The sequence below is a fragment of the Xenopus laevis genome, chromosome 8L (genome assembly GCF_017654675.1).
Source record: "Xenopus laevis strain J_2021 chromosome 8L, Xenopus_laevis_v10.1, whole genome shotgun sequence".
In the NCBI taxonomy this organism is placed as follows: domain Eukaryota; kingdom Metazoa; phylum Chordata; class Amphibia; order Anura; family Pipidae; genus Xenopus; species Xenopus laevis.
Genome location: NC_054385.1, coordinates 135,378,229 through 135,404,398, shown reverse-complemented (window position 1 = coordinate 135,404,398; position 26,170 = coordinate 135,378,229). Strand labels below are relative to the sequence as shown.

The 26,170-nt window shown below is 41.7% G+C and overlaps 2 protein-coding genes across 3 annotated transcripts in view; both read left to right on the top strand.

Annotated features, from left to right (window-relative positions):
• The window catches only part of atp6v1al.L (ATPase, H+ transporting, lysosomal 70kDa, V1 subunit A like L homeolog), a 38,280-nt gene extending 32,092 nt beyond the window's left edge, over positions 1-6,188 (top strand). The window contains 5 exon segments of one of the 2 annotated variants that reach the window (NM_001086635.1): positions 139-202; positions 936-1,139; positions 3,521-3,615; positions 5,154-5,325; positions 5,633-6,188. In NM_001086635.1, coding sequence (NP_001080104.1) covers positions 139-202; positions 936-1,139; positions 3,521-3,615; positions 5,154-5,325; positions 5,633-5,725 — 628 coding nt within the window. In that variant the 3' untranslated portion in view covers positions 5,726-6,188. 2 annotated transcript variants of the gene reach the window in all.
• Positions 6,189-7,339: 1,151 nt separating this feature from the next.
• On the top strand, positions 7,340-19,779 carry LOC495139 (lens fiber membrane intrinsic protein). Its single transcript, XM_018229106.2, has 5 exons — positions 7,340-7,491; positions 8,266-8,475; positions 10,386-10,526; positions 15,319-15,453; positions 18,398-19,779. Exons 2-5 carry the CDS (start codon positions 8,301-8,303, stop codon positions 18,463-18,465), a joined length of 519 nt encoding a protein of 172 aa, XP_018084595.1. The 5' UTR covers positions 7,340-7,491; positions 8,266-8,300; the 3' UTR covers positions 18,466-19,779.
• The last annotated feature ends 6,391 nt before the right edge of the window (positions 19,780-26,170 follow it).

The window sequence follows — 26,170 nt, the reverse complement described above, 5'->3', positions numbered from 1 at the left end:
TTTAGTACAAGGTTTTTCAGGAGGAGTGCTATTTACTGATACATTTTTTGCAAACATGTTTTCCTGTGACATAATTCCTTTAACCTTTGGCTGAAAACCAAAATAAGAGAAATCAATGTACTTTTTTTTGTTCAACAGTGTGTCGCCCCCTGGAGGGGATTTCTCAGATCCAGTAACTTCAGCCACTTTGGGAATTGTACAGGTGAGACTTAATGGCTCATAAAATGGAAAAAATAGTTGAGTCTTAATATAGACCCTGGGATTTGGTCTATTCCAATTTTTTTGAAAACTAACTATAAAAAAACCCCATAAATACAATGTGCCCCTTAGTACTAAACTGCATATTGGTGAGACATGGTGAGACATACCAATAAATCTTCATGCGTCTTCCATAGCAGTTACCAATGGGAGATGTGGCAGTTTCAGTAGCAAATACCAATGAGCTTGGGGGCTGGAAAAGTAGCAGAAAACAATGAAAGTTAAGGCAGAATAAGTATGTTAGGGTTGGCCACAACCTGACCGCAATGAAAATATGGCCAATATACTCAGGAAGCATTAATTAGGGTGGGGTACAGGTTGAACAGAAGCTGTAAATGAGCATTGGGGCAGCATGAGAAATGGAGTCAGGATTAGTAGAGAATATTAATGATAGAGGGTTGGATGATGGTGCCAATAGATATAGGGCAGGATGAAGTTACCAGTGAGCATTTGGACAGTTTGAGTGGAAGGAACCAATATGTACTAATCAGTAATATATAGAAGGTACCAAAGAGGTTGGGGATGGAATGAGTTGCCTCATAGAATAAGATGTTAGACACATTCTAATCACTAATGACCACCAGTCAGTACAAGAAGGACGTACCATTGAACCTGAGTATAACAATTATTAATTAGTAGCTTGATGATTAAGCTTTATATGTTCTTCTTCTCTAAAGGTCTTTTGGGGCTTGGATAAGAAACTGGCACAAAGAAAACATTTCCCCTCCGTCAACTGGCTCATCAGTTACAGCAAATACATGAGGGCCTTGGATGAATATTATGAGAGGCACTTCCCCGATCTGGTCCCACTCAGAACAAAAGCCAAAGAAATTCTGCAAGAAGAGGAAGATTTGGCTGAAATTGTTCAGTTGGTTGGAAAGGTGAGTCAAGTTGTGATATTTTCTAGAAAAGTCGATTATGGCCAATATATGGACTGTGGCCTCACTATAGATCTTCAGCTGTGACAACAGGACCAAACAAGTGAATTCTCTGCACATTATATAATGTTACTGTTATTTGTGTAGTTGGACCCTCACCCTATTCAGAGAACCGCCAGAGCCCACTTTCTCTACAATAAGGGGCACATTTACTTCGCTCGAGTGAAGGAATAGCATAAAAAATACTTTGAATTTTGAATGTTTTTTTTGGCTACTTCGACGATCAAATTGGCTACTTCGACCTGCGACCATGATTTTGACCTCGAATCAAAACGATTCAAACTAAAAATCGTTCGAATATTTGAACATGCGATAGTCGAAGTACTGTCTCTTTAAAAAAAACTTTGACCTCCTACTTTGCCACCTAAAACCTACCGAACCTCAATGTAAGCCTATGGGGAAGGTCCCCATAAGTTTTCTAAGCCTTTTTTGATTGAAGGAAAATCCTTCGATCGATGGATTAAAATCCTTCGAATCGTTCGATTCGAAGGATTTAATCATTCGATCGAACGATTATTCCTTCGATGGTTTGATCGAACGAATAGTTCTAAATCTTTCGACTTCGAATATTCGAAGTCGAAGGATTTAACTTCGACAGTCGAATATCGAGGGTTAATTAACCCTCGATATTCGACCCTAAGTAAATGTACCCCTAAATATTACGTAGGCTTATGCTGGGAATAAGAATGGGCAGATTGGAAATGTATAGCCATAGTATGGCCCAGTAGGGAGATTATCTGGTACTCTGTCATGCCAGTTAGTGCCTATTTTTCTTCAGTACTATAAAGTACTTTGATAATATTAAATCAGGAGCGAAATACGTTACTAAAGGTGCAGACCATATTGATACTGCATGTGATTATTTGCTAGTCATTTTACTTTTTTTGTATTTATTTTCTATTACAGTGTGGCATATTTTTGACTATTTGCTGTGTGTATATATGTATATTATATAGTGAATAAAGTACCCCTATTGTAAAACATAAGGATATTATAAGGCCGAAGGCCGAGTGTTTTTATACAGGTCATGGAACTCCGAGGTAAATTCTAATATCCTCATATTTTGCAACTGTGGTTACTTTATTATAATACACAAATTTCAGTGAGTCATGTGACAGAAATGACATCAGAACTCACCGTTTATAACTGATGACATCAGAACTCACCGTTTATAAGGATATAATTTACAAGATATTCATGGCTTTTGTGTGTTATATAGATATATATAATATCTAAACGCATATATAGTTTTGTATAAGTATTGTGGGATAGAACTTGTGTTTTTTCAACCCAACTTAACTATGGAACTACATAACACAAACAAGGAGAACATGCAGACCCCATGCAGATAGTTCCCTGGTCAGAATGGAACCAAATCCCCCCCCCCACATACACAGGGAGAACATACAGATTTAGTATATTCTGGCCAGAATATGGGACAGGCAAGTAGGGACCTTTGTGCTTTGTACCCCAGAAACCCCATTCAGAGGAGCCCACATGATTTAATGAATAGTAAACCAACAGTAGATTAGAATAAGATACCTGTGAGACAAGTCCATATAACAATCCAGTGAGGAGCAGGTGGTGATTTGAAACAAGTCCATGTAATGAGGTGAGAGGTCTAGGCAGGCAGCAAGACAATGCAAGTCTGTATAAACAGGTTTCGGGGCAAAACCAGGAAATATATATGAAAGATAAATGATAAGAAGGAACTCAACAAGGAGCTACAACATAATGACTCAATAATCCAGCAATGGAGAGTAGGAAGAGACTTAAAGGGCTATTCCACACGGGGAGATAGCCACGCGTTTGCGGTCGCGGCGACAAAGCGCCGCGCCAGTCGCCGCGACCGGCGCAGGCGACAGTTTTGTATGGGCGCCTATGTAAAAACGCCTGTGCTAACCACACGAGGCGATGCGCTTTTCAACAGTCGCCTGAAAATGCCTGGCGAGGCAAACGCGTGGCTATCTCCCCGTGTGGAATAGCCCAAATAGGCTCTTGATAACAGAATTGTTGACCCCTTGTCTTAATTGAACTGAAGATGGAGACTATGAAGGCAGCGGAGGCAACACAAAGTCACACTGATTAGCAGCAGAAGAGAGCACCAATATCCTCTGGTTCCACAGACAAATTAACACACAGCCCATGGTTTGAACCATTACAAGTCCTGAGAACAGAAAGACTTCAGTCCATAACATTGTGGCTTTTCCTGGCAGAATGGGGAGCATACATTGATATACGTAGAAGTTGCCTAATTCCTCAAACATTGAGAACTTTATTCCATATTGGATTGTCTGGTACTATATTGTTCTTGCTCTCCTCAGGGATCCCTCGCTGAAGCAGATAAGATCACCCTGGAGGTTGCCAAATTAATAAAGGACGACTTTCTCCAGCAGAACGGATACTCGGCCTACGACAGGTAAAAACACAAACCATTCATTTTCTTTTCAGTCCATTGTTGCAGTGGCCCCCAAACTGTCCCCAAACTATGGAACCCCCATAAAGAAAGGTTTTGTATTTGCACGTGATCTGATTGAGCACAAGGGACGAGTGAAATAGATTCCCAGTAATTTTTCTAGTGGTGAAAATATTTGCAGACGTTCACTAGAATGTTCCATGCCTTTTGTTTCAAACATTGGCTCCAATGCATTTGACTCAAGGAAACCTGCCCATTAATTCCAATGCCTTTCATGACATTTCACCCTTTTTCTCATTTTGTTTTTTTTTTGGTAAAATGGTGCACCCACTAGTAACTTGTTTTTAGTCCCCGTGCTAAATACATGGGCTTCAGCCGCAATGAGGAGCTTTATGAGAGCTGGAGCAGCCCACGTTCAATGGGGAAGAGGCTCAAATGTACCCATTCTAACTAACCCACCACCCGGAGCTGACTGAATGGGGTCACAATTAGAACAGTTTCTGGACAAAACTATTACTCACCAGATTTATTTTGCATTGATTAATGGAATTTCTAACGAACAGAATCTGCAACCCTAATATGTCACTAAAACCCCATCCCCACTGTGAATATAAACTCATAACCCTCTTCCAGCATATATACATTATACAGACCAAATGAGCTTTCTATTATTGTTTCAACACCCCCACTCCACACACCCTTTCCTCTCTGTATAGGGACACTTGCCGTGACTCCTGCACTCCCCTCCTTAACTGCCAATTCTAGGTGTCATTTCTCACAGTGATATTTACAGTCTAGTTCCCCTGCTTTGTACCACCAGCTTCGTTATCATATGTCCTGTTAGTTGCCTAGAGGAGCCTATTGGTTGGTGATTGTCTGCCAAGAGTTTTGGGTGCCAGACACCAGTAGGTGACAGCTCTTAAAGGCTATATAGGGTTAGGGTTAGTCTATATAGGAGTAATAAGTACACAGGACCTTGTTTTGGAGGGACAGAGATGTTGGACCATTCTTCCAGGCACATTTACTCCCGGATGTTCAGATTAATTGAATGTTACTTAAGGCCTCAATTTCTGAGGATGCAAAGGGTTGAGGATGAAATACTTATGCAAACATCATATTTAAGATCCTTTCTATACAGTGAAGCCTTGAGAGAAAAAAATTCTGTGTAGGAATTGTTTTTCAGAAAGAATCATTCATGGGTTTGAAGACATTCGCAAGACACTAGAACAATCAAAGTTAAATAAAAGTAAAACAGAAACTGTAAAGCAAGTTTTTTGGTTGCCAAAGGGTCAGTGACCCCGACCACCAGATTTTCAGTTGCAGGACAGAAATAGGCAGAATATGAAGGTTGATAATTCAAAACCATAAACAATAAAAAAAAAGTGAAGGGCAGTTAAGAGGTTGCTTAGAATAGGTCCATCCGTGCAACAAGCAGAAAACATTTCCAATGAGTCTATCCTGGGACCGAGCTATGGGTGAAGAAATTGTGGGTGTCTGTATATCTGTGAATATTCTAATCATTCCCCCCATGTGTGAGGCAGATTCTGTCCCTTCTACAAGACAGTGGGGATGATGCAGAACATGATTGCCTTCTATGATATGGCTCGGCATGCGGTGGAGGCCACGGCTCAGGCAGAGAACAAGATCACCTGGGCCATAATCCGGGAGCACCTGGGGGACATTCTCTACAAACTCAGCTCCATGAAGTTTAAGGTAAGTCTCCAACAATTCCCAATTGCTTTCCACTTGTAATTATCAGAAATGATATATTATATAGGGGGATATGATCACTATATACAAAAATATCAGGGCACCATACAATAAACTTTCTGTCTGTAGCTCCTCCCAACAGACTAGAGGAAAGTCATTCCTGTGTAAATGAGGGGATAGTTGGGAAGTTGTGGAATTCTCTCCCTGTATCCCTTGTACTGGCAGATGGATCCCTCTCGCAAGCAGTGTCTTAATTTGGTGCTAGGGGGATTTATTTGGGGCTAACATTATGTGTTTGGTTCATGTTAAGGACCCAGTTAAAGATGGAGAAGCAAAGATCAAAGCTGACTATGCGCAACTCTATGAGGAGATGCAGAACGCATTCCGTAGCCTAGAGGACTGAGGACAATATGGAACCACCTTCAGAACAGGACCTCTGGGTTCCACTGAAGAACAAGGCCAAGCAATGGAGAATAAAGAGACATTTGTGTTGGAGAAATAAGTGACAAGAAATCTAATATGATAGACGTTGCCTCAAGCCTTTTCATTAGATCAGGAATAGAAGTTTCTTGTGCTTTGGAGCCAGAAATACCTGAGATCCATGTTCCAGAGGATTATTCCCCTTCTCTCCCTTATGTGACGTCCGTGTTCTGTTGGGCATATGGCAGCAGCCAACACATTGCCATTGGCACAGATGCCTCTCTAGATGTCAATTATTCTCCCAAATTGCTGCGTCTCTTCCTGTTTCTCTTTTATTCTCCTTCCTGTTGGCTGAATAGGGAAACTCCCCTTTAATATTAACTTACCAATTAGTTTATTTTTCTCTTTTACAAATAAATTAAATTTTTTTGTTCTGCGACTCTTGAGATTGGGATCTTGAGTGCTATTTGGTTGCTAGGGTTTAATTACCTTAGTAACCAGCAGCAGTTTGGAAGTCTGAATGGAATATGAATGATAGAGGGAAAAGATTAGATGAACAATTACATTGAAAGGTAATGGTGAATTTTGGGGTGTCGGGGTGAGCTGCATGCTGGATATAGAAGGACAAACAAATGTACTGAGAATCATTGGCTAAAGATTAATATAAAGGTGAATGCTCCCTTTAATTCCCTGATATAGATCTTTACTGGTGTCCATTAGATTTAACCCCATAAATGCTGATTGAAACTGTCTCACACTCAAGTAGTCACATGGGTGCTCATTGGGTGTCCCCTACCCTTGAGAAATCTCCCCCTGTTGTGCAGATAAATAAAAGATGTGCCTCCAAGTGCTTTTACTTCTGACCTCTTGACTTGACCTTAAAAATCTCAGCACAGCCTGACCATAACTTTTATTGATCGGTGGGTTCCAGGGGTCCCAGCCCACCCCCCCTGAAAAATATTTTTGGCCCCTCCATGCAGGCACACTTGCGGGTGATCCACGATACCTGACCCTCCTGTCTGTGCATTCAGACCCCCTGTTACCCACTCAAACCTCCCCTCCCCAAAGTTGTGGGGTCTGCACTCTCTATAGCGATGCTTCTGGTGAGCTCCCCCCCACATGTGACTACAGTCTCTGCTGTATAATATCAGTCCAACAAGGAGATCTGTAGCCCACTTGCACACTAAGGAATGGTGACCCCCTTGTAGCAAATGTAATATAAAGACCAAGTCCAACCACAAGCAGCATTGCAATAAGACTTGTAGGCCTGACCCCCCCCCCCCCAAACTCCAATGCCTTTTATTCTTTACTGCACTAGTAGCAATAAATGTGATTATTACCTAGAGGTAATTGGGTCAATCCCATAGGTGGAAAGATCAGATTTGAACTAAAAGGAATGTAAATGGTATCGGACCCTACACCTATAGTTTCACAGCTCCACATTTACTGTCCAATTCTGGACCTGTAGGTCCAAAGAAGGAATCTGTGTGGAAGCACAACCCTTCCTAATCCCCCTGCCCAGATAAATGCCAGCTTGCTGATTTGCCAGACAATAGCAGAACCAGGAATCAGCAAAACCGTGAGCTACAGCCCAGAGGCTCCCAGATGCTTCTATGCAGTGTGACTATTGTGTAAGGACCAATGGCCGGGGAATGGACAGCCCTATATAAGTTCTAACAGCTCCATAACTTGCACAAGTGGAGGAGACTGGTCTTTGCCTGTAGTTATGGGCAGCCGGGACCCTTTAAGGTAAGTCTTTACTGCCCCAACAATTTAGCTTTGGCTCAGCAATGCCCAAGGGTGTCTGACACTCAATTCTTTCAGAAAAGATAAAACAGCAGTTGGACTGGGCAGTCACAGAACCAGAGGAACTCATCCGGCTCCTAGTGGGTCCCAGTCTAGGACACTTTCCATAAAGCCTTTCTTATTTCTACCATGGGCCAATACCACACCTTTGTGTCCATGAGGGGTACATTCATCCCCATCATGATATTCAGCATTTGTAGTGATAAGTCTACGACAATTGGACCTGCCAAACCTTCCTGGGTTCTTTTTAGTTACTTTTGACTTATCTCAACTACATACATTAAATTAATCAGAGAGTGCTTGTGAGGTTCTCAGAATGGACCTGGGAGGCCAAAGCCAACGCTGGTTACATCAATTCTACTACCCCTTTTCTATTAGTTTCAACCCACATGCAGTTCTACATATTACTAGTATAGTCCAGAGAGTAACTTCTACTATTGTACATCAGTCAGGAACCCTCTTTCCTTAAAGGGGTTATGACTATTGCATTAAAATGTCCCACCCGTGGCAGAACCCCCCATTCCAGGCAGCTAGAGGAACATTATATATATATATCATGTGTTATAATGACAGAAATTTGAATTTATGGAAGGGCAGAAGAATCAAATGACAATGATTCAGTTTTATTGGCCACAATGAAATGTTTGGAACCTTAACTCCTGCAATGTTCACTTACCTGCTGTCCTGCACTGTCCAATGGTTTATGTTCTTCTGAAGGAGAGCTGAGCAGTGAGAGGCCCAAGCTGCTAGACATGTACACGTTGATGGGAGGAGGTCTGCTCTGCGCAGTCTGTGGCTTGGTTCTGCTCATTGTGGCCACTGCGACCGACTTCTGGATGCAATACCGTTACTCTGGCAACTTGAGTAACCAAGGACTGTGGAGGTTCTGTGTGGCAGGGAGATGCCATAGCCACACCATCACTGTAGGTAAGAAGACTCACTCAGAGAAAGTCTATCCAACATTCACTAGGAATGAAACTTCATCAGGAAGTCTTCCTCCATCCCTATCCCTAATGAAATCAACACACACACACAGCTAATGACCCCATCACACATACAGGCTTCTTTCTCTATATTTCTGCCTCAATATTTTTCTTTTTTGGCTCCATCATTTCTCGGTCTCTGTTCCCCCTCAGTCTTTGTACAACTTTAGATTTCACACTTTGCACCTATCTCTCTGTCTCTCCTGCCTGCATATCTCTGGCCCTACATATATCTCCCTCTCTGCCCCATGTCTCTCCCAATAATTCTGGGCAATTTAACTTGTGCAAAGTTGAGTACAACACTCAATTGGATCTGTGTACTTACTGCATGGTCAAAGCTCCAAATGCCTTACTTGTGGTAGATCTGTACCTACAGTACCCGATTCTGCCCCATATCACTCTCTGTCCCATATCCCTCTCATTCTGCCCCACTTTCTGGGGGGATACATTATCTAGAATCCCTGGGACCTGGGCCTTTCCATATAAGGGGTCTTTGGATAATTAGGAGCACCATGGTTTCATGGGCTTTGGGCTTTTTGGACCTCTTGGTTTCTGGCTGGAACTTGTTTGGTGTTCTACACTTCTTGTCAAATCAAAAGACTAATTTAGTGCCAGTGCTGTGGTTCTACAATGGAAACAAGGTTGTGCGTATATTGAATAGTATGGCCTCTCCATATATGGCTTCCCTATAGAATAGTATCACCTCTCTCTCTATAAATATGACTTCCCTATAGAATGGTATGGCCTATCTCTATATGACTTCCACATAGAATAGTATGGACTCTCCATTTATGGCTTCCCCATAGAATGGTATGGCCTCTCCATATATAGATACCCTATAGAATGGTATCGCCTCTCTCTATCTGACTTTCCTATGGAATGATCTTACCTCTCTCTATATGACTTTCCTATGGAATGATCTGGCCTCTCTCTATATGGCTTCCCTATAGAATAGTATGACCTCTCCATATATGGCTTCCCTATAGAATGGTATGGCCTCTCTCTACATGACTTCCCTATAGAATAGTATGGCCTCTCCATATATGGCTTCCCTATAGAATGGTATGGCCTCTCTCTATATGGCTTCCCTATATAGAATGGTATCCCCTCTCTCGATATGACTTTCCTATGGAATGATCTGGCCTCTCTTTATATGGCTTCCCTATAAAATAATATGGCATCTCTCTATATGACTTCCCTATAGAATGGTATGGCCACTCCCTATGGAATTGCATGGCCTCTCCCAATATAGTGCCCCTAGTCTTTCTGCAGCTGACCAATTGAAGACTGGAAGTTATGACTTACTACTAAGTTACTCCCCCTCTGCCCTAGATCAGGAGCAGTGCTGTTCAACTGGAGTTCTGCAGGCGGGTTGCCCCTCACCAAGGGACTTGTGTGCCCTCCAGTTTCCTTCTATGAATAACTTTAGGAGAATGGCATACAGGGCATATTGATCAGTTAGCAGTGGTGTAACTGCCACGGCTGGGCCCGACCCCACTGGATCTGCTCCCTGCCCCCTCTGACTGAATCTCAGCTCCAACAGGCCCCAATAGTGATGTGATCCCCTGCTCCCCTGGTAATTATACCAGTGTCAGTTACAGAATGGGCACAAGTTGGCATGGCTCTCTCAATGATATCAATGTCAAGTGCTGTGTCTCCCTGCAACTCTTTCCCAGCGACTTTCTGCCAATCCCAATGTGCCCATAACCCTTATACCGTCTGTTCCATCTGCTGCTTATTCTTCATGTGTAGGACCCTCAGCAGAATCTGAATTACTGGTATGTGTCCGGTGGTCTCCCAATAGCATTTCTGTTTTCCACGGGTGACGCTAAAGCCCCTGTTTCTTCTCCTCAGCTTTCTGGGACGCCACTCGGGCTTTCATGCTGATCTCCATACTCTCCAGCTTTGCCGGCATCATTTTAGGGCTCACGGCCTTCTCCAGTGGCGCCAGGACTGCGAGGACTCGTTCTGCCGGGGCAACATTGTTACTTGCAGGTAAGTGAGGTGAGGGCTCGAGTACCACTCACAAGGGAGAACAGTTTCTAATCCCATTTTACTCTAGAGAAGGAGCAGGGTGTTAGGGGTAAAAGAAGCTGAAACCCCTGAACAATTAAAGTCTTCACCAAACAGGTTTAATTCACGTAGACATTTTTGTAACGTGTGCCAAATGAAATAGTTATATTGTATATGAACATGTTTGATATGAAGCGTAAGGAAAGAGGTGTAAATGGGATTTCTTTATTGGTCATGTTGCCATGTTACCTCTATAGATATATAAATATATGTAAATAAATATATACAGTATTGTCTACAAAAGAAACTGTGAGGAGAAGCAAAAGGGAAAAACACAAGAACATAATGTGGAGACATATGGGGAGGTGAGAGAGGCAATGAGGCCAGACTTACCCTAAAGAGTCAAATCGATTCTACACGACTGTAGTTGTTTCTTGTCTCCACGGCTGTTTTATTATATTTCTACTAGAGTTTCTAATGGAGGAAATTAGCCATAAATCCAGGGCCTAAATTCAGTCCTGTATTTACACTATTGAAGCTTTCCATACATTTATATTCCAACACTTTCCTTCATTTTCTATTGTTGAGATTGCCCTTGACATAGATTGTATGCAATCTGGGCTGTGGTTAGGGGGCAGCCATTCAAGCACAGGATACACAGTAGATAACAGATAAGTACTACTATAGTTTATATAAACAAGCTGCTGTGTAGCCATGGGGGCAGCCATTCAAGCACAGGATACACAGTAGATAACAGATAAGTACTACTATAGTTTACATAAACAAGCAGCTGTGTAGCCATGGGGGCAGACATTCAAGCACAGGATACACAGTAGATAACAGATAAGTACTACTATAGTTTACATAAACAAGCTGCTGTGTAGCCATGGGGGCAGCCATTCAAGCACAGGATACACAGTAGATAACAGATAAGTACTACTATAGTTTATATAAACAAGTTGCTGTGTAGCCATGGAGGCAGCCATTCAAGCACAGGATACACAGTAGATAACAGATAAGTACTACTATAGTTTATATAAACAAGCTGCTGTGTAGCCATGGGGGCAGCCATTCAAGCACAGGATACACAGTAGATAACAGATAAGTACTACTATAGTTTATATAAACAAGCTGCTGTGTAGCCATGGAGGCAGCCATTCAAGCACAGGATACACAGTAGATAACAGATAAGTACTACTATAGTTTATATAAACAAGCTGCTGTGTAGCCATGGGGGCAGCCATTCAAGCACAGGATACACAGTAGATAACAGATAAGTACTACTATAGTTTATATAAACAAGCTGCTGTGTAGCCATGGGGGCAGCCATTCAAGCACAGGATACACAGTAGATAACAGATAAGTACTACTATAGTTTATATAAACAAGCTGCAGTGTAGCCATGGGGGCAGCCTTTCAAGCACAGGATACACAGTAGATAACAGATAAGTACTACTATAGTTTATATAAACAAGCTGCTGTGTAGCCATGGGGGCAGCCATTCAAGCACAGGATACACAGTAGATAACAGATAAGTACTACTATAGTTTATATAAACAAGCTGCTGTGTAGCCATGGGGGCAGCCATTCAAGCACAGGATACACAGTAGATAACAGATAAGTACTACTATAGTTTATATAAACAAGCTGCTGTGTAGCCATGGGGGCAGCCATTCAAGCACAGGATACACAGTAGATAACAGATAAGTACTACTATAGTTTATAGAAACAAGCTGCTGTGTAGCCATGGGGGCAGCCATTCAAGCACTGGATACACAGTAGATAACAGATAAGTACTACTATAGTTTATATAAACAAGCTGATTTAGGCTATGGATTCATGGCTAATTAGCTGCATTAGTTCTCTAGTACACATATAAAAACAAACAGCTGTGGAAAGAACAAACTAGTACCGTAATGTAGAATCTATTTCCAAGCTTAGGTTTAAAGCTACATAGACATACACATATTTATATACTTATAGACATTTACAAGGTGGAACGCAGAGAGCAGAAGTAGGTGCAATACATTATAGAATAATATACTATAGTTTGTGTCCTGCCCTCACCCATAAATTGCTGCAGGTCTCTGTGCCCCATTCTGGAGACAATGTTATTGTACCTGAAAGATCTTTGCATTGTCCATACAGTGATGTATCATGGGAACTATACTAATACCTGTACCTGAAACTGGCAAATTGGTGCTTCAGATGAATGGGGTCCTGTTGCTGAAAACAATAATCACATGACACTGATAAGACACTGACACCCCCCCCCTCAGTGACAAGATCCATTGTTCCTAATTTGGGATTTATCCAAGGGAAACAACAACCAAACCAATAGAGCCTTTGGGATGGAAAAGTTCTATGTAAAAAGCTAATTTCTTTCTGCTTCACAACATTCTGCACGTTGGGTACATGAGTGAATTTATAGGGGTATCTGTGCTATTAAACTAGTAGATCTGGGGTACAGTTGGCTGCATGTTGGGTACATGAGTGAATTTATAGGGGTATCTGTGCTATTAAACCAGTAGATCTGGGGGTACAGTTGGCTGCATGTTGGGTACATGAGTGAATTTATAGGGGTATCTGTGCTATTAAACCAGTAGATCTGGGGGTACAGTTGGCTGCATGTTGGGTCTATAGCACAGATTTTATGGCACATACATATATATTTCTAGACATGTCTATCCCCCAAAACTAAGGGTTGAATTTTCAAATTTTAAATAGAATTCTCACATTTTATTTTGGTCAAAACTCTCAAATTCAAATTGTGAATTATCCAACTTGATTTTAAGTTTGAATTTGGATTTCAAAACTGATCATACTCTGGCCCTTTAAGAGCTTGAATTCGACTATCTGCCACAAGTCAATGGGAAGGGAGCAGGGACCAACTTGGACATGTCAGTATCTAATTTAGTCAAATTCGATTTGAATTCGATTTGAGTTTTCAAGGCGGTAACATTCGGCCGAGTTTTACTTATTCAATTTCTTTAATAAATAACCCCCCAGTCGAATTTTGAGTATATCCGAATTTAATAGAGTTTAAAATACTCACATGAATTCAAAATTGGACCTTTAATAAACGTGTCTCTATATGTAGTTCAGTAGGTATTTCCCAGTACAAAACAGCTTTATTCTTATGGGACAGGTTAGTACAGAAGAGCAAATAAACTGGTCAGCATCATATATTTAGTTATTGCATAGGAGCTCCTGGTTGTGGAACGGTTAATATTATGGTTGATATTTATATTTGTTTAGGGTGTGGGATCAGGGATTAGGTGTGTCTCTGGGAGGTTTATTATATTCTCCTTTCCATACACATATAATATGGCACAAATGAGCTGAGACAGGATAAACAAACACCTGTACTGCTCAGTCAAGTCAATCAGCAGAGGGCAGCACTAGTACACTTCAGCCATTGCCTAGTGCTGGTTCTTATAGTTCTACTTCATATGGGACACGCGGCCTCTTTCCATTCCAGTAGCCATTGGAAGCACTAGTCCTGCCCTGGGAATAGCACTTTATTGTTGTTATGGTGTATAAAAGGGTCTTTTGTTCCTGGACTTCAGCAAAGCAAATAAGAGGATTAGTAAATACAGGTTAGATATTCACAGAAATTCTTAGAGGTAAATGAGAGTGGTCATATTGTGAATTCTTAGTTCAAGGTTTTCCCAAGAGAATTCTAGAATCACATTCTCCCCTCTTCCCCCCAGGGCCTATAAATCGTGGGCCTATAAATTGTGGGTCTTTAAATTGGGGGTCTTTAAATTGGGGGCCTGTGAATCGTGGGCCTATAAATCATGGGCTTATAAACGATGAGCCTATAAATAATGGGCCTATAAACCATGGGCCTATAAATCGTGGGCCTATAGATCGTGGGCCTATAAATCGTGGGCCTATAAATCATGGGCTTATAAACGATGAGCCTATAAATCATGGGCCTATAAACCATGGGCCTATAAATCATGGGCCTATAAATCATGGGCCTATAAATTGTGGGCCTATAAATCGTGGGCCTATAAACCGTGGGCCTATAAACCGTGGGCCTATAAATCGTGGGCCTATAAATCATGGTCTTATAAATCATGGGCGTATAAATCATGGGCTTATAAATCATGGGCCTATAAACGATTAACCTGTAAATCATGGACCTATAAATCGTGGGCCTATAAATCATGGTCTTATAAATCATGGGCGTATAAATCATGGTCTTATAAATCATGGGCCTATAAACGATTAACCTGTAAATCATGGACCTATAAATCGTGGGCCTATAAATCGTGGGCCTATAAATCGTGGGCCTATAAATCATGGGCGTATAAATCATGGGCGTATAAATCATGGGCGTATAAATCATGGGCGTATAAATCAAGGGCGTATAAATCATGGGCCTATAAATCATGTTTCAGGGCAGAGAGTTTTATTCTATTCTATATCCCGGCTTTCAGATTTGTGCCCAAGAATTATTTTAGGGTGCATTATGAACACCCTGAATTATAGTTATCTGCCATAGGCTGACACTCTATTGTACTCATCATGGGGATTCACCCCAAACAGCACCGCACCCAGTTTTATATCCCGACCCACAAGTTAATCGATATGATAGAAAGCAGCAAATAACAATGAACTTTACACTGATTAGAAATAAGAGAAATGAACTTGATATGTTGTATATTTAGGAGGGAGTGTTGGGGGAATATTATGGGGGGTAGAGGCAAGTGCCTGTCGTACTGATTGTCAGCCGGGAATATAATGGGGTTTGTTACCTTTGTAGGGTTCTTCGCTCTTTTGGCCCTGGCAGTTTATACTGGTGTGACCCTAAATTTCTTTGGAAAACGATATACTGACTGGAGGTTTTCCTGGTCATACGTCTTGGGTTGGATTGGAGTTATACTCACCGTATCTGCAGGTAAGTCTATAATAACCAATGGTAATCTTGTTTATGAAAAAGGCTTAGTACTTGAATGTGCAGGATTGTAGCCGGGACTCTAACGCGGGAGGTTAGGGTTAGAGAAGCAACTTCGGGTGACTTCAGAAAAAGTATTTAATTTCCTACCGAGGATTTACATTATTACAGGGGGGAAACATTAGTCGCCCTCTGGGAGCAACTATTCTCCTCGTCTGACGTCAGCCATAAAGTAATGTTTAAAGGAGTGTTGGTCCAGCGCCCGCCATTTGTTATAAGAATCATAGAAAGTCTCTGCAACTGCAAATCAAATTCTTTAAAACCTTGTACGGTAACGGGGTCTGTGAGAGAGAGTGGCCCCAGTCTCCATAAACCTTTACCCATTGTGGGCACAGACACTTCACCCAGAGTCACTGACATGGCCAGACGGCTTGATAAAGTGCATTACCTTCCTGATGTCTACTTGTGTTTGAGCCAATAAGACTTGTGATGGGTTGGCTCGATACACTGCTCAGCACCCCATCTCAAAGGATATTGCACAGAGGTTGAGCACTTCAATATTGTATGAGATGACCACATGCCTGAGACCTCAACTATTGTATGAGATGACCACATGCCTGAGACCTCAACTATTGTATGAGATGACCACATGTCTGAGACCTCAACTATTGTGTGAGATGACCACATGTCTGAGACCTCAACTATTGTATGAGATGACCACATGCCTGAGATCTCAACTATTGTATGAGATGGCCACATGTCTGAGACCTCAACTATTGTATGAGATGGCCACATGTCTGAGACCTCAACTATTGTGTGAGATGACCACATGTCTGAGACCTCAACTATTGTATGAGATGACCACATGCCTGAGACCTCAACTATTGTATGAGATGGCCACATGTCTGAGACCTCAACTATTGTGTGAGATGGCCACATGTCTGAGACCTCAACTATTGTGTGAGATGGCCACATGTCTGAGACCTCAACTATTGTGTGAGATGGCCACATGTCTGAGACCTCAACTATTGTGTGAGATGGCCACATGGTCTGAGACCTCAACTATTGTGTGAGATGGCCACATGGTCTGAGACCTCAACTATTGTGTGAGATGGCCACATGGTCTGAGACCTCAACTATTGTGTGAGATGGCCACATGTCTGAGACCTCAACTATTGTGTGAGATGGCCACATGTCTGAGACCTCAACTATTGTATGAGATGGCCACATGGTCTGAGACCTCAACTATTGTGTGAGATGACCACATGTCTGAGACCTCAACTATTGTATGAGATGGCCACATGTCTGAGACCTCAACTATTGTATGAGATGACCACATGCCTGAGACCTCAACTATTGTATGAGATGGCCACATGTCTGAGACCTCAACTATTGTTTCAGATGGCCACATGTCTGAGACCTCAACTATTGTGTGAGATGGCCACATGGTCTGAGACCTCAACTATTGTGTGAGATGGCCACATGGTCTGAGACCTCAACTATTGTGTGAGATGGCCAATTGTCTGAGACCTCAACTATTGTGTGAGATGGCCACATGTCTGAGACCTCAACTATTGTATGAGATGGCCACATGGTCTGAGACCTCAACTATTGTGTGAGATGACCACATGTCTGAGACCTCAACTATTGTATGAGATGGCCACATGTCTGAGACCTCAACTATTGTGTGAGATGACCACATGGTCTGAGACCTCAACTATTGTGTGAGATGGCCACTTGTCTGAGACCTCAACTATTGTGTGAGATGGCCACATGTCTGAGACCTTAACCACAACTTCTTTACAATCAGTAAAAGCTATAGACCAATTAGCAAACACAAAATCAATGTGTGATGAGTTTGTATGTGCAGGTCTGTTTGGTGCACCAATGTTCTCAGGGAGCCAGAAGTATTTCAGGAAGATTGAAATCTTCCAATAAAAGCAGAGTATATGGAACAATTATATACTGGGCTATCTTGGACCATACCTCAGGTTTGATGCCTGTATATATTGACCAACCTCATTCTGGTATTACACAAGGTAAAGTCTAACAACAGACAACAGCCAACAGAAATTTCAATTAGCATGTGCACCGTGGGTTCAAGAGAAAGCCAACTCCAACTGCAAGGCCCTCCCCTATAGACCAAAAAAGGCTTCCAGTCCCTTCTGGCTTTATCAATGTGAAATTTGGAAGTCTGGTCTCTTTAAGCAAATGGTCTCAGCATCTGAAGCTGCAAGCTAAGGACCTGGCTCTATTGTCTGGTGCTCCTCTAATTGTGTTTGACCCCAGAGGAGCAGTCAAAGGATTCCACATTTCAATTGTCCGAGCACTGACTAACTTCTGTGAGAATGTCGACATGTCACCAGGGTCAGCTGAGTCACCTCAATCACCAATAGTTTCCTTTGGAAGTTCCTCAAGCTCAGAGGCCTCATTTGATGGTGGAGACGACCCCTGCGTCTGTAAGGGCATCAAGCTTCTGAACAATGTTACCCTGCTCTTCTCTCACTCTACAAGAAACCCCATTTGAAACAGTCAAGGGCAACCAGAGAGTGTGGGGAATGATGGCTGAGAGTTCCTTGGTTGAGACTCCTGAGTTTTTCTTGAACTAATGAAATATCTCAGACAATGTTTGTGCCAATGGAAATACAGGGAGGTTAATGGATCTGTTTATTATCGGCTTTCTATCTGGTTATCATAGATCACTAATGTGACTACAGTCCATAACTAGCGCTGCCTTTGGTTCTGACTTAGGAGCCCATATAGAATGTGCTGCTTGGAATAAAGTCCCATTGTTAGAAAGTTTCCCACAGACATGACAAGGGGCCCATTGTTTCTCATGATTTTATGTTCTCTCTGGGGTGGGAAAACCCGACCCAAAATGTTGTGTTGGTGTTTGCTGGATGGAGCTCACTGTGTTTCCTTCTTCTTTCTCTCTCTCTCTTTCCAGGTATTTGCCATATCTGTGCCTACGTGAGGGGCACCCCCCAAGATGCACCAAATGTATCTGCTGGATAATCATCAGTACATGTACCCCATTGCCCCCCACTGGATTTCCCCTCTAACTGCCCTTGTCGTCGGATGTCCCCTCTAATTGCCCCCACCACTGGATGTCCCCTCTAATTGCCCCCACCACTGGATGTCTCCTCTAATTGCCCCCGCCACTGGATGTCCCCTCTAATTGCCCCCGCCACTGGATGTCTCCTCTAACTGCCCCTGTCACTGGATACACCTAATAATTGCCCCTGTCACTGGATGACTCCTCTAATTGCCTACACCACTGGATGTCTCCTCTAACTGCCCCTGTCACTGGATACACCCTCTAATTGCCCCTGCCACTAGATGTCTCCTCTAATTGCCCCTGCCACTGGATGTCTCCTCTAACTGCCCATGTCACTGGATACACCTCCTAATTGCCCCAGTCACTGGATACACCTCCTAATTGTCCCTGTCACTGGATGTCTCCTCTAATTGCCCCCACCACTGGATGTCTCCTCTAACTGCCCCTGTCACTGGATACACTTTCTAATTGCCCCTGTCACTGGATGTCTCCTCTAACTGCCCTTGTCACTGGATGTCTCCTCTAACTGCCCCTGTCACTGGATGCACCTCCTAATTGCCCCTGTCACTGGATGTCTCCTCTAACTGCCCTTGTCACTGGATGTCTCCTCTAACTGCCCCTGTCACTGGATGCACCTCCTAATTGCCCCTTTCACTGGATACACCTCCTAATTGCCCCTGTCACTGGATACACCTCCTAATTGCCCCTGTCACTGGATGTCTCTTCTAATTGCCCCTGTCACTGGATACACCCTCTAATTGCCCCTGTCACTGGATACACCTCCTAATTGCCCCTGTCACTGGATATACCTCCTTATTGCCCCTGTCACTGGATACATCTCCTAACTGCCCCTGTCACTGGATACACCTCCTAACTGCCCCTGTCACTGGATACACCTCCTAATTGCCCCTGTCACTGGATGTCTCTTCTAATTGCCCCTGTCACTGGATGTCCATAACCTTTCCTTTCTCTAGTTCCTCTACTTGCCCCGCCACTAATCTTGTAAGATCTGTCCCTACCCTACTGGTCCTTCTTCTTCTTTTAGTGGATGAGTGGTGGGGCCACAGGGAGTCCCCCAGTGATGGGCAGTGAGGGCCACGTGCAAAGCTTCTCTTGTGTCTGAATCTGATTGGTTTGTCACCCCTCCGGCCACACCCATTGGACTATTCAGCACCTTCGCCTTTGCTTTTAATCCACCAATAAAACTCTGTAAAGTTCTAACTAGTTATTTCTCTGGAAACCTTTGTGCAAATAAATGACAATTATGTGGATTATCTGCTCAAATAGTTTTATATATTTGTCTAATTTTCTACACATTCCTCCAGAAAATAACCCCCAGACTGCATTAAAGGAACAGTAACATAAACAATGAAAGTGTTTAACCCTTTCACTGATGGCCAATTTGCAAACTTTTATTGCCAGAAACTTTCTGAACATTTATTTCTCTTTCCCTTTAGGGACTTAAGATTTACCCAGGAAATTATAGATCGTTTTCAGAACAACCTAAACTTTCAAAATATGTGATATGATGTAATTCCACTTCTGTAATAAGTTATACGCTTCTAATTGTCAAGAAATGAAAAAAAATCATATATTCCATGATATAAACTGTTATAGTAGAAACATCATTTATTCAATGATTTGGAAAGGCCCATGTCTCCAGAATACGCCAATAAAGTAAATTTATTTCGTTTTATGGAGATTTCTGCGCAACCACATTTCCAAAGCACAGAAACCTGAACAATTCTCATTTCAAGGCCAAAAACTCCACTAACAGTGGGGTTTCCCTAAAAACTATTTGTATCCCATTTTTGGCCACCCCCGGGTGCCCAGGTGATACATCACATAATTGTTACTGATGCAGGTCCTGAGTCCCCTTTGCTAAGTGAAAGGTACTGGAAACTCCTCTCTGGCAGTGCCTCCACCTAATGTGATCTGGGAATACACCTGAGGATAGTCCCATTAGGAAACAAATTATTATATAAAAATATAAACTTTATACAAAGAAGTGCAATTTTAAAGGGGAAGTAAACTGTAACATTATACACATAAATGCATTCAAAGCATGACCCACTACCCTAGGAACAGGTAGCAGTCCAGTCCAGGTAATTCCCTGCCAGAAAAAGTCCCGCAACTCCATTTTGGCAGCCCAAGAGTCTCCATCACTTGTCCCCAAAAGAGTACCAGTCCTAGGTAGCGCTACCTGGCCAAATACCTTTCCCGATGGAAAGTATTTGCTCCCACGTGGCAGGTACACAAACAGCCTGTTTCTCCAAACAGGAGATCACTGGATCCTCATCCTTTCCTACCCCTTCCCTCACGCAACACTCACCCCAAAAGAGTCACACAGATGGGTAGTCTCACACAGAGCTGACAGGCATCCGCAGCGATGATCTCTTTATAAGCTCCAGACTCTCCCAGTCGAGCAAATAACAAGGCTTGAATCTTTCAAGTATTTGCTCCCAACACTGTCTATAGCGTGAGCTCTCCCGAAATCCATTGCTGAACTGCAGCTTTCAACACTCTCCATTGTGTGAACATGAAAATCCGGCAATCCAAACTTCAAACCCTCCTTGTTGAGCTTTCAGGCACTGGAGGATCCTGCCCAGCCTTGGCAGGCCTATCAAACTCCCTTTTGCCTACATTTTGCCGGATAGGCTTCACTCTCTCCACAGTGAAACAAGGTTTAGCAGCACAACTGTAAAACTGTAATCTGTAATGGCTGACTGAGCACATGGCATCTCCTTTTGGCTGCCATTGGGATCAGCCATGCTGCACCAATCACAAAGGCTCTGCCCTTTAGGAAACCCTGTGTCTACCATGAGGCTCGACTGAAGGGGAAATTAACCCTGCGGGGTCCCTACATATTAATTTTTCGAAAAAAACAGATTCTGACGAATACAAAATAAGTAAATATGTCTTTCTATTCCATACTACTCAGCCACAACACTTTCCTAAAGTTACCTGTTTTTATCAAATTTTCTGATGTTTCTGAAAAATGACCTCAAACCTTCCACTTTGCAGCATTCTATCTTCCACATTCCATTGAGTATCAAGATAAATCACCCTAAATATGAAGGGTAGGCGTACACTGAACAGGTTGATGCCCAATGTGCATAGGTTTACCTAAGTATGTGGCCTCTAGGGGCCCCAAAAGCAGACACCCCCTATGATATATCATTTCTGTCATTGCAGCTACTGCAATATCAGCACATTTACTGCATTTTATGTGGGATAAAGCTACAAAAAGTGTGGTAACTCCAGAAAGTCATCTATTTTTGGAAAGTACACATACCCCCAAATCCAAAATGGTGAAATATCTATTTCTACTTCTAAGTACCAAGCCGCAAAGCTTTCCAAAATTTGGCAATTTTGCTGAAATATCAGAAAATCAAAGTGTCAACTTTGCAGCACCCTATCTCCCACATGTAAGTAAGTACCAAGATAAATCACCCTAAATTTGCAGGTCAGGGGGCCACTGAACAGTTTGACACCCAATATGCATAGGTTTAGCAAAGTGTGTGTTATGTATGGACCCCGAATGAAAATAGTGCATATGAATTTTCTCACCTGCCTATTCAGCTTTTGCAATCTGAGCCAATGACAGCGTATTATGTGCTGCAACACCCCCTAACTATAAAAAAACATATATTTTTGAAAAGTTCTGACAAATCCAACCAAGCAAAAGGACAGCTTTGTATAGCAAAGTACCAAACTGCAAAGCTATGCTAAAAAACACATAAGGAATAATAATGGAGGGAGAAATACATTTTTGTGTGTACACTTCTAGAAGTGTTTAAGTGTGTGTGTGTGTATATATGTAAATAAGTGTGCAAATGTGTGCAAAATAAAAAAAGAGCAATCTTTACTAAAATGTGTGTGTAAATGTGTAGGGACATTGGTTGGGGTCCCGGGGATCCATTGGTGCAGAATGTGGTGCAGTGAATATTTTAGTGAGTGTATTGTAGTGAGTAGTGAATATTTCAGTGAGTAAGTGTATAGTAGTGAGTAGTGAATATTTCAGTAACTGTATTGTAGTGAGTAGTGAATATTTCAGTGAGTGTATTATAGTGAGTAGTGAATATTTCAGTGAGTAAGAGTATAGTAGTAAGTAGTGAATATTTCAGTAAGTGTATTGTAGTGAGTAGTGAATATTTCAGTAAGTGTATTGTAGTGAGTAGTGAATATTTCAGTGAGTAAGAGTATAGTAGTAAGTAGTAAATATTTCAGTAAGTGTATTGTAGTGAGTAGTGAATATTTCAGTGAGTAAGAGTATAGTAGTAAGTAGTAAATATTTCAGTAAGTGTATTGTAGTGAGTAGTGAATATTTCAGTAAGTGTATTGTAGTGAGTAGTGAATATTTCAGTGAGTAAGAGTATAGTAGTAAGTAGTGAATATTTCAGTAAGTGTATTGTAGTGAGTAGTGAATATTTCAGTAAGTGTATTGTAGTGAGTAGTGAATATTTCAGTAAGTGTATTGTAGTGAGTAGTGAATATTTCAGTGAGTAAGAGTATAGTAGTAAGTAGTGAATATTTCAGTAAGTGTATTGTAGTGAGTAGTGAATATTTCAGTAAGTGTATTGTAGTGAGTAGTGAATATTTCAGTGAGTAAGAGTATAGTAGTAAGTAGTAAATATTTCAGTAAGTGTATTGTAGTGAGTAGTGAATATTGAGTAAGAGTATAGTAGTAAGTAGTAAATATTTCAGTAAGTGTATTGTAGTGAGTAGTGAATATTTCAGTAAGTGTATTGTAGTGAGTAGTGAATATTTCAGTGAGTAAGAGTATAGTAGTAAGTAGTGAATATTTCAGTAAGTGTATTGTAGTGAGTAGTGAATATTTCAGTAAGTGTATTGTAGTGAATAGTGAATATTTCAGTAAGTGTATTGTAGTGAGTAGTGAATATTTCAGTGAGTAAGAGTATAGTAGTAAGTAGTGAATATTTCAGTAAGTGTATTGTAGTGAGTAGTGAATATTTCAGTAAGTGTATTGTAGTGAGTAGTGAATATTTCAGTGAGTAAGAGTATAGTAGTAAGTAGTAAATATTTCAGTAAGTGTATTGTAGTGAGTAGTGAATATTTCAGTGAGTAAGAGTATAGTAGTAAGTAGTAAATATTTCAGTAAGTGTATTGTAGTGAGTAGTGAATATTTCAGTAAGTGTATTGTAGTGAGTAGTGAATATTTCAGTGAGTGTATTATAGTGAGTAGTGAATATTTCAGTGAGTAAGAGTATAGTAGTAAGTATTGAATATTTCAGTAAGTGTATTGTAGTGAGTAGTGAATATTTCAGTAAGTGTATTGTAGTGAGTAGTGAATATTTCAGTGAGTAAGAGTATAGTAGTAAGTAGTGAATATTTCAGTAAGTGTATAGAAGTGAATAGTGAATATTTCAGTGAGTAAGTGTTAGGGATGCACAGAATCCACTATTTTGGATTCGGCCGAACCCCCGAATTCTTCACGAAAGATTCGGCCGAATACCAAACTGAATCCAAATCCTAATTTGCATATGCAAATAAGGGGAGGGAAGGAGAAAACTTTTTTTACTTCCTTGTTTTGTGACAAAAAGTCATGTGAATTTCCTCCCCGCCCCTAATTTGCATACGCAAATTAGGATTTGGATTCGGTTCGGCTGGGCAGAAGGATTCGGTTGAATCCGAATCCTGCTTATTAAGGCCGAATCCTGGCCGAGTCCCGAATCCTGGATAAAGTGCATCCCTAGTAAGTGTATATTAGCAAGTAGTGAATATTTCAGTAAGTGTATTGTAGTGAATAGTGAATATTTCAGTGAGTAATTATATAGTAGTCAGTACTGAGAATACAATTACTCACAGTTACAGGGTAAGGGTGGATTCGATTCTACAGACTTTGGATCCAAGGAAAGTTGCAAAATAAGAAGAAAGAGAGATGTAAATATTTATGAATTCCCGTTCTGAAACCATATCACCAGTGAGTCACAAGAGACAGATGCAAATGGAATTACTCACAGGGGAGAAGAACAAAATGCTACTGTCTGGCTTTATCTGCCCCTCTCCCGTCTCTCCATTGTGAATAACTTGCCCTTTAACTCTGTCGTTTTGGGCAGGACGGGGAGGGGGAGTGCACTGGTACAAAAACGACTGTTTGCCAGGTTGGTTTTACTTCCCCTTTAAACAAGAATCTACAAGACATATTCAATCAAAACCTATTTTCTGTTGCCATTAAACTTCATTTATAAAATGTTTCAAAATAGACTTTTTATCTTGTTTATAAAGTGATTGTAATTCAAAACAGCTGCTGATCCCCATAGATATGCTAATAACTCCCCCAAACTGCTCCTAAAAGTGGGGTGACTGGAGAGGGGGGAAATAATGCAGAGCTGACGTGGGGGGGGGGTTATGCTGAGCTTCACCCCATTTTAAAAATGTTTTTTCTCAGTTTTGATGTTTTAACAACATATTCACAAAAGTGTCTGTAACTGACTTTCTTTCACCAAAAAGTGAAAAGTTTCGGTTGAGTCGGTGTTTTGGTGGATTTCTGTTTGTGAATAAAATCCAAAATAATGTTTCCTCTTTAGTAAATTCCCCCCAATGAGTGAAATCTGCCCAGACTTATATATATAAATATATAAGGAGATGTGATCACTATATATAAATATATAAGGGAAGGAAGGGTCGGATGCTTTATTCACCAGTAGCTCCTCCCAGCAGACAGGAGGGAGCCAATGAGATTAGAGGAGGGAAAGGGGTGTTACAGGGAGAGCTGGGAAGTGAATCAGGGGTACAGGCTGATACATTAGATAGGTACAAGGAAGGGTCGGATGCTTTATTCACCAGTAGCTCCTCCCAGCAGACAGGAGGGAGCCAATGAGATTAGAGGAGGAAAAGGGGTGTTACAGGGAGAGCTGGGAAGTGAATCAGTGGTACAGGCTGATACATTAGATAGGTACAAGGAAGGGTCGGATGCTTTATTCACCAGTAGCTCCTCCCAGCAGACAGGAGGGAGCCAATGAGATTAGAGGAGGGAAAGGGGTGTTACAGGGAGAGCTGGGAAGTGAATCAAGGGTACAGGCTGATACATTAGATAGGTACAAGGAAGGGTCGGATGCTTTATTCACCAGTAGCTCCTCCCAGCAGACAGGAGGGAGCCAATGAGATTAGAGGAGGGAAAGGGGTGTTACAGGGAGAGCTGGGAAGTGAATCAGGGGTACAGGCTGATACATTAGATACTTAAGGTTGAACTTGATGGAGATGTGACTTTTCTTACTATTCATATATGTGACCAATGGGCCCCTTAAATCCCAGGCAGAGGAACATCTCATATAAACTACTTGTTACCCCTCATTCTATTTGTCTGTGTAACTTGGGCAGGATACACTGTGCCCACCACTTTTCTGAGTTGTCTATGTACATATGTGGTAACATAATTGGGAACTGGCCACGCCCACATTTTTGGGCCAGCACACTTATACGTGTCACAGCTCCCCAGGAGGCTACTATTGTGAGCTGCCACCCTGCCAACCGGGCAACAATCAGACCTTTAATCTGGCATTGTATAGGGTGCAGAAAATTCACTGGATGGTTTTAAAATATATATTTATAGGGTGCCCCCTTTTTCAATGGTTTTTGTATGGATTTCTGATGGTTTTTGTATAGGGTGTCCCTGGTTCTGATTTATAACCCACCACT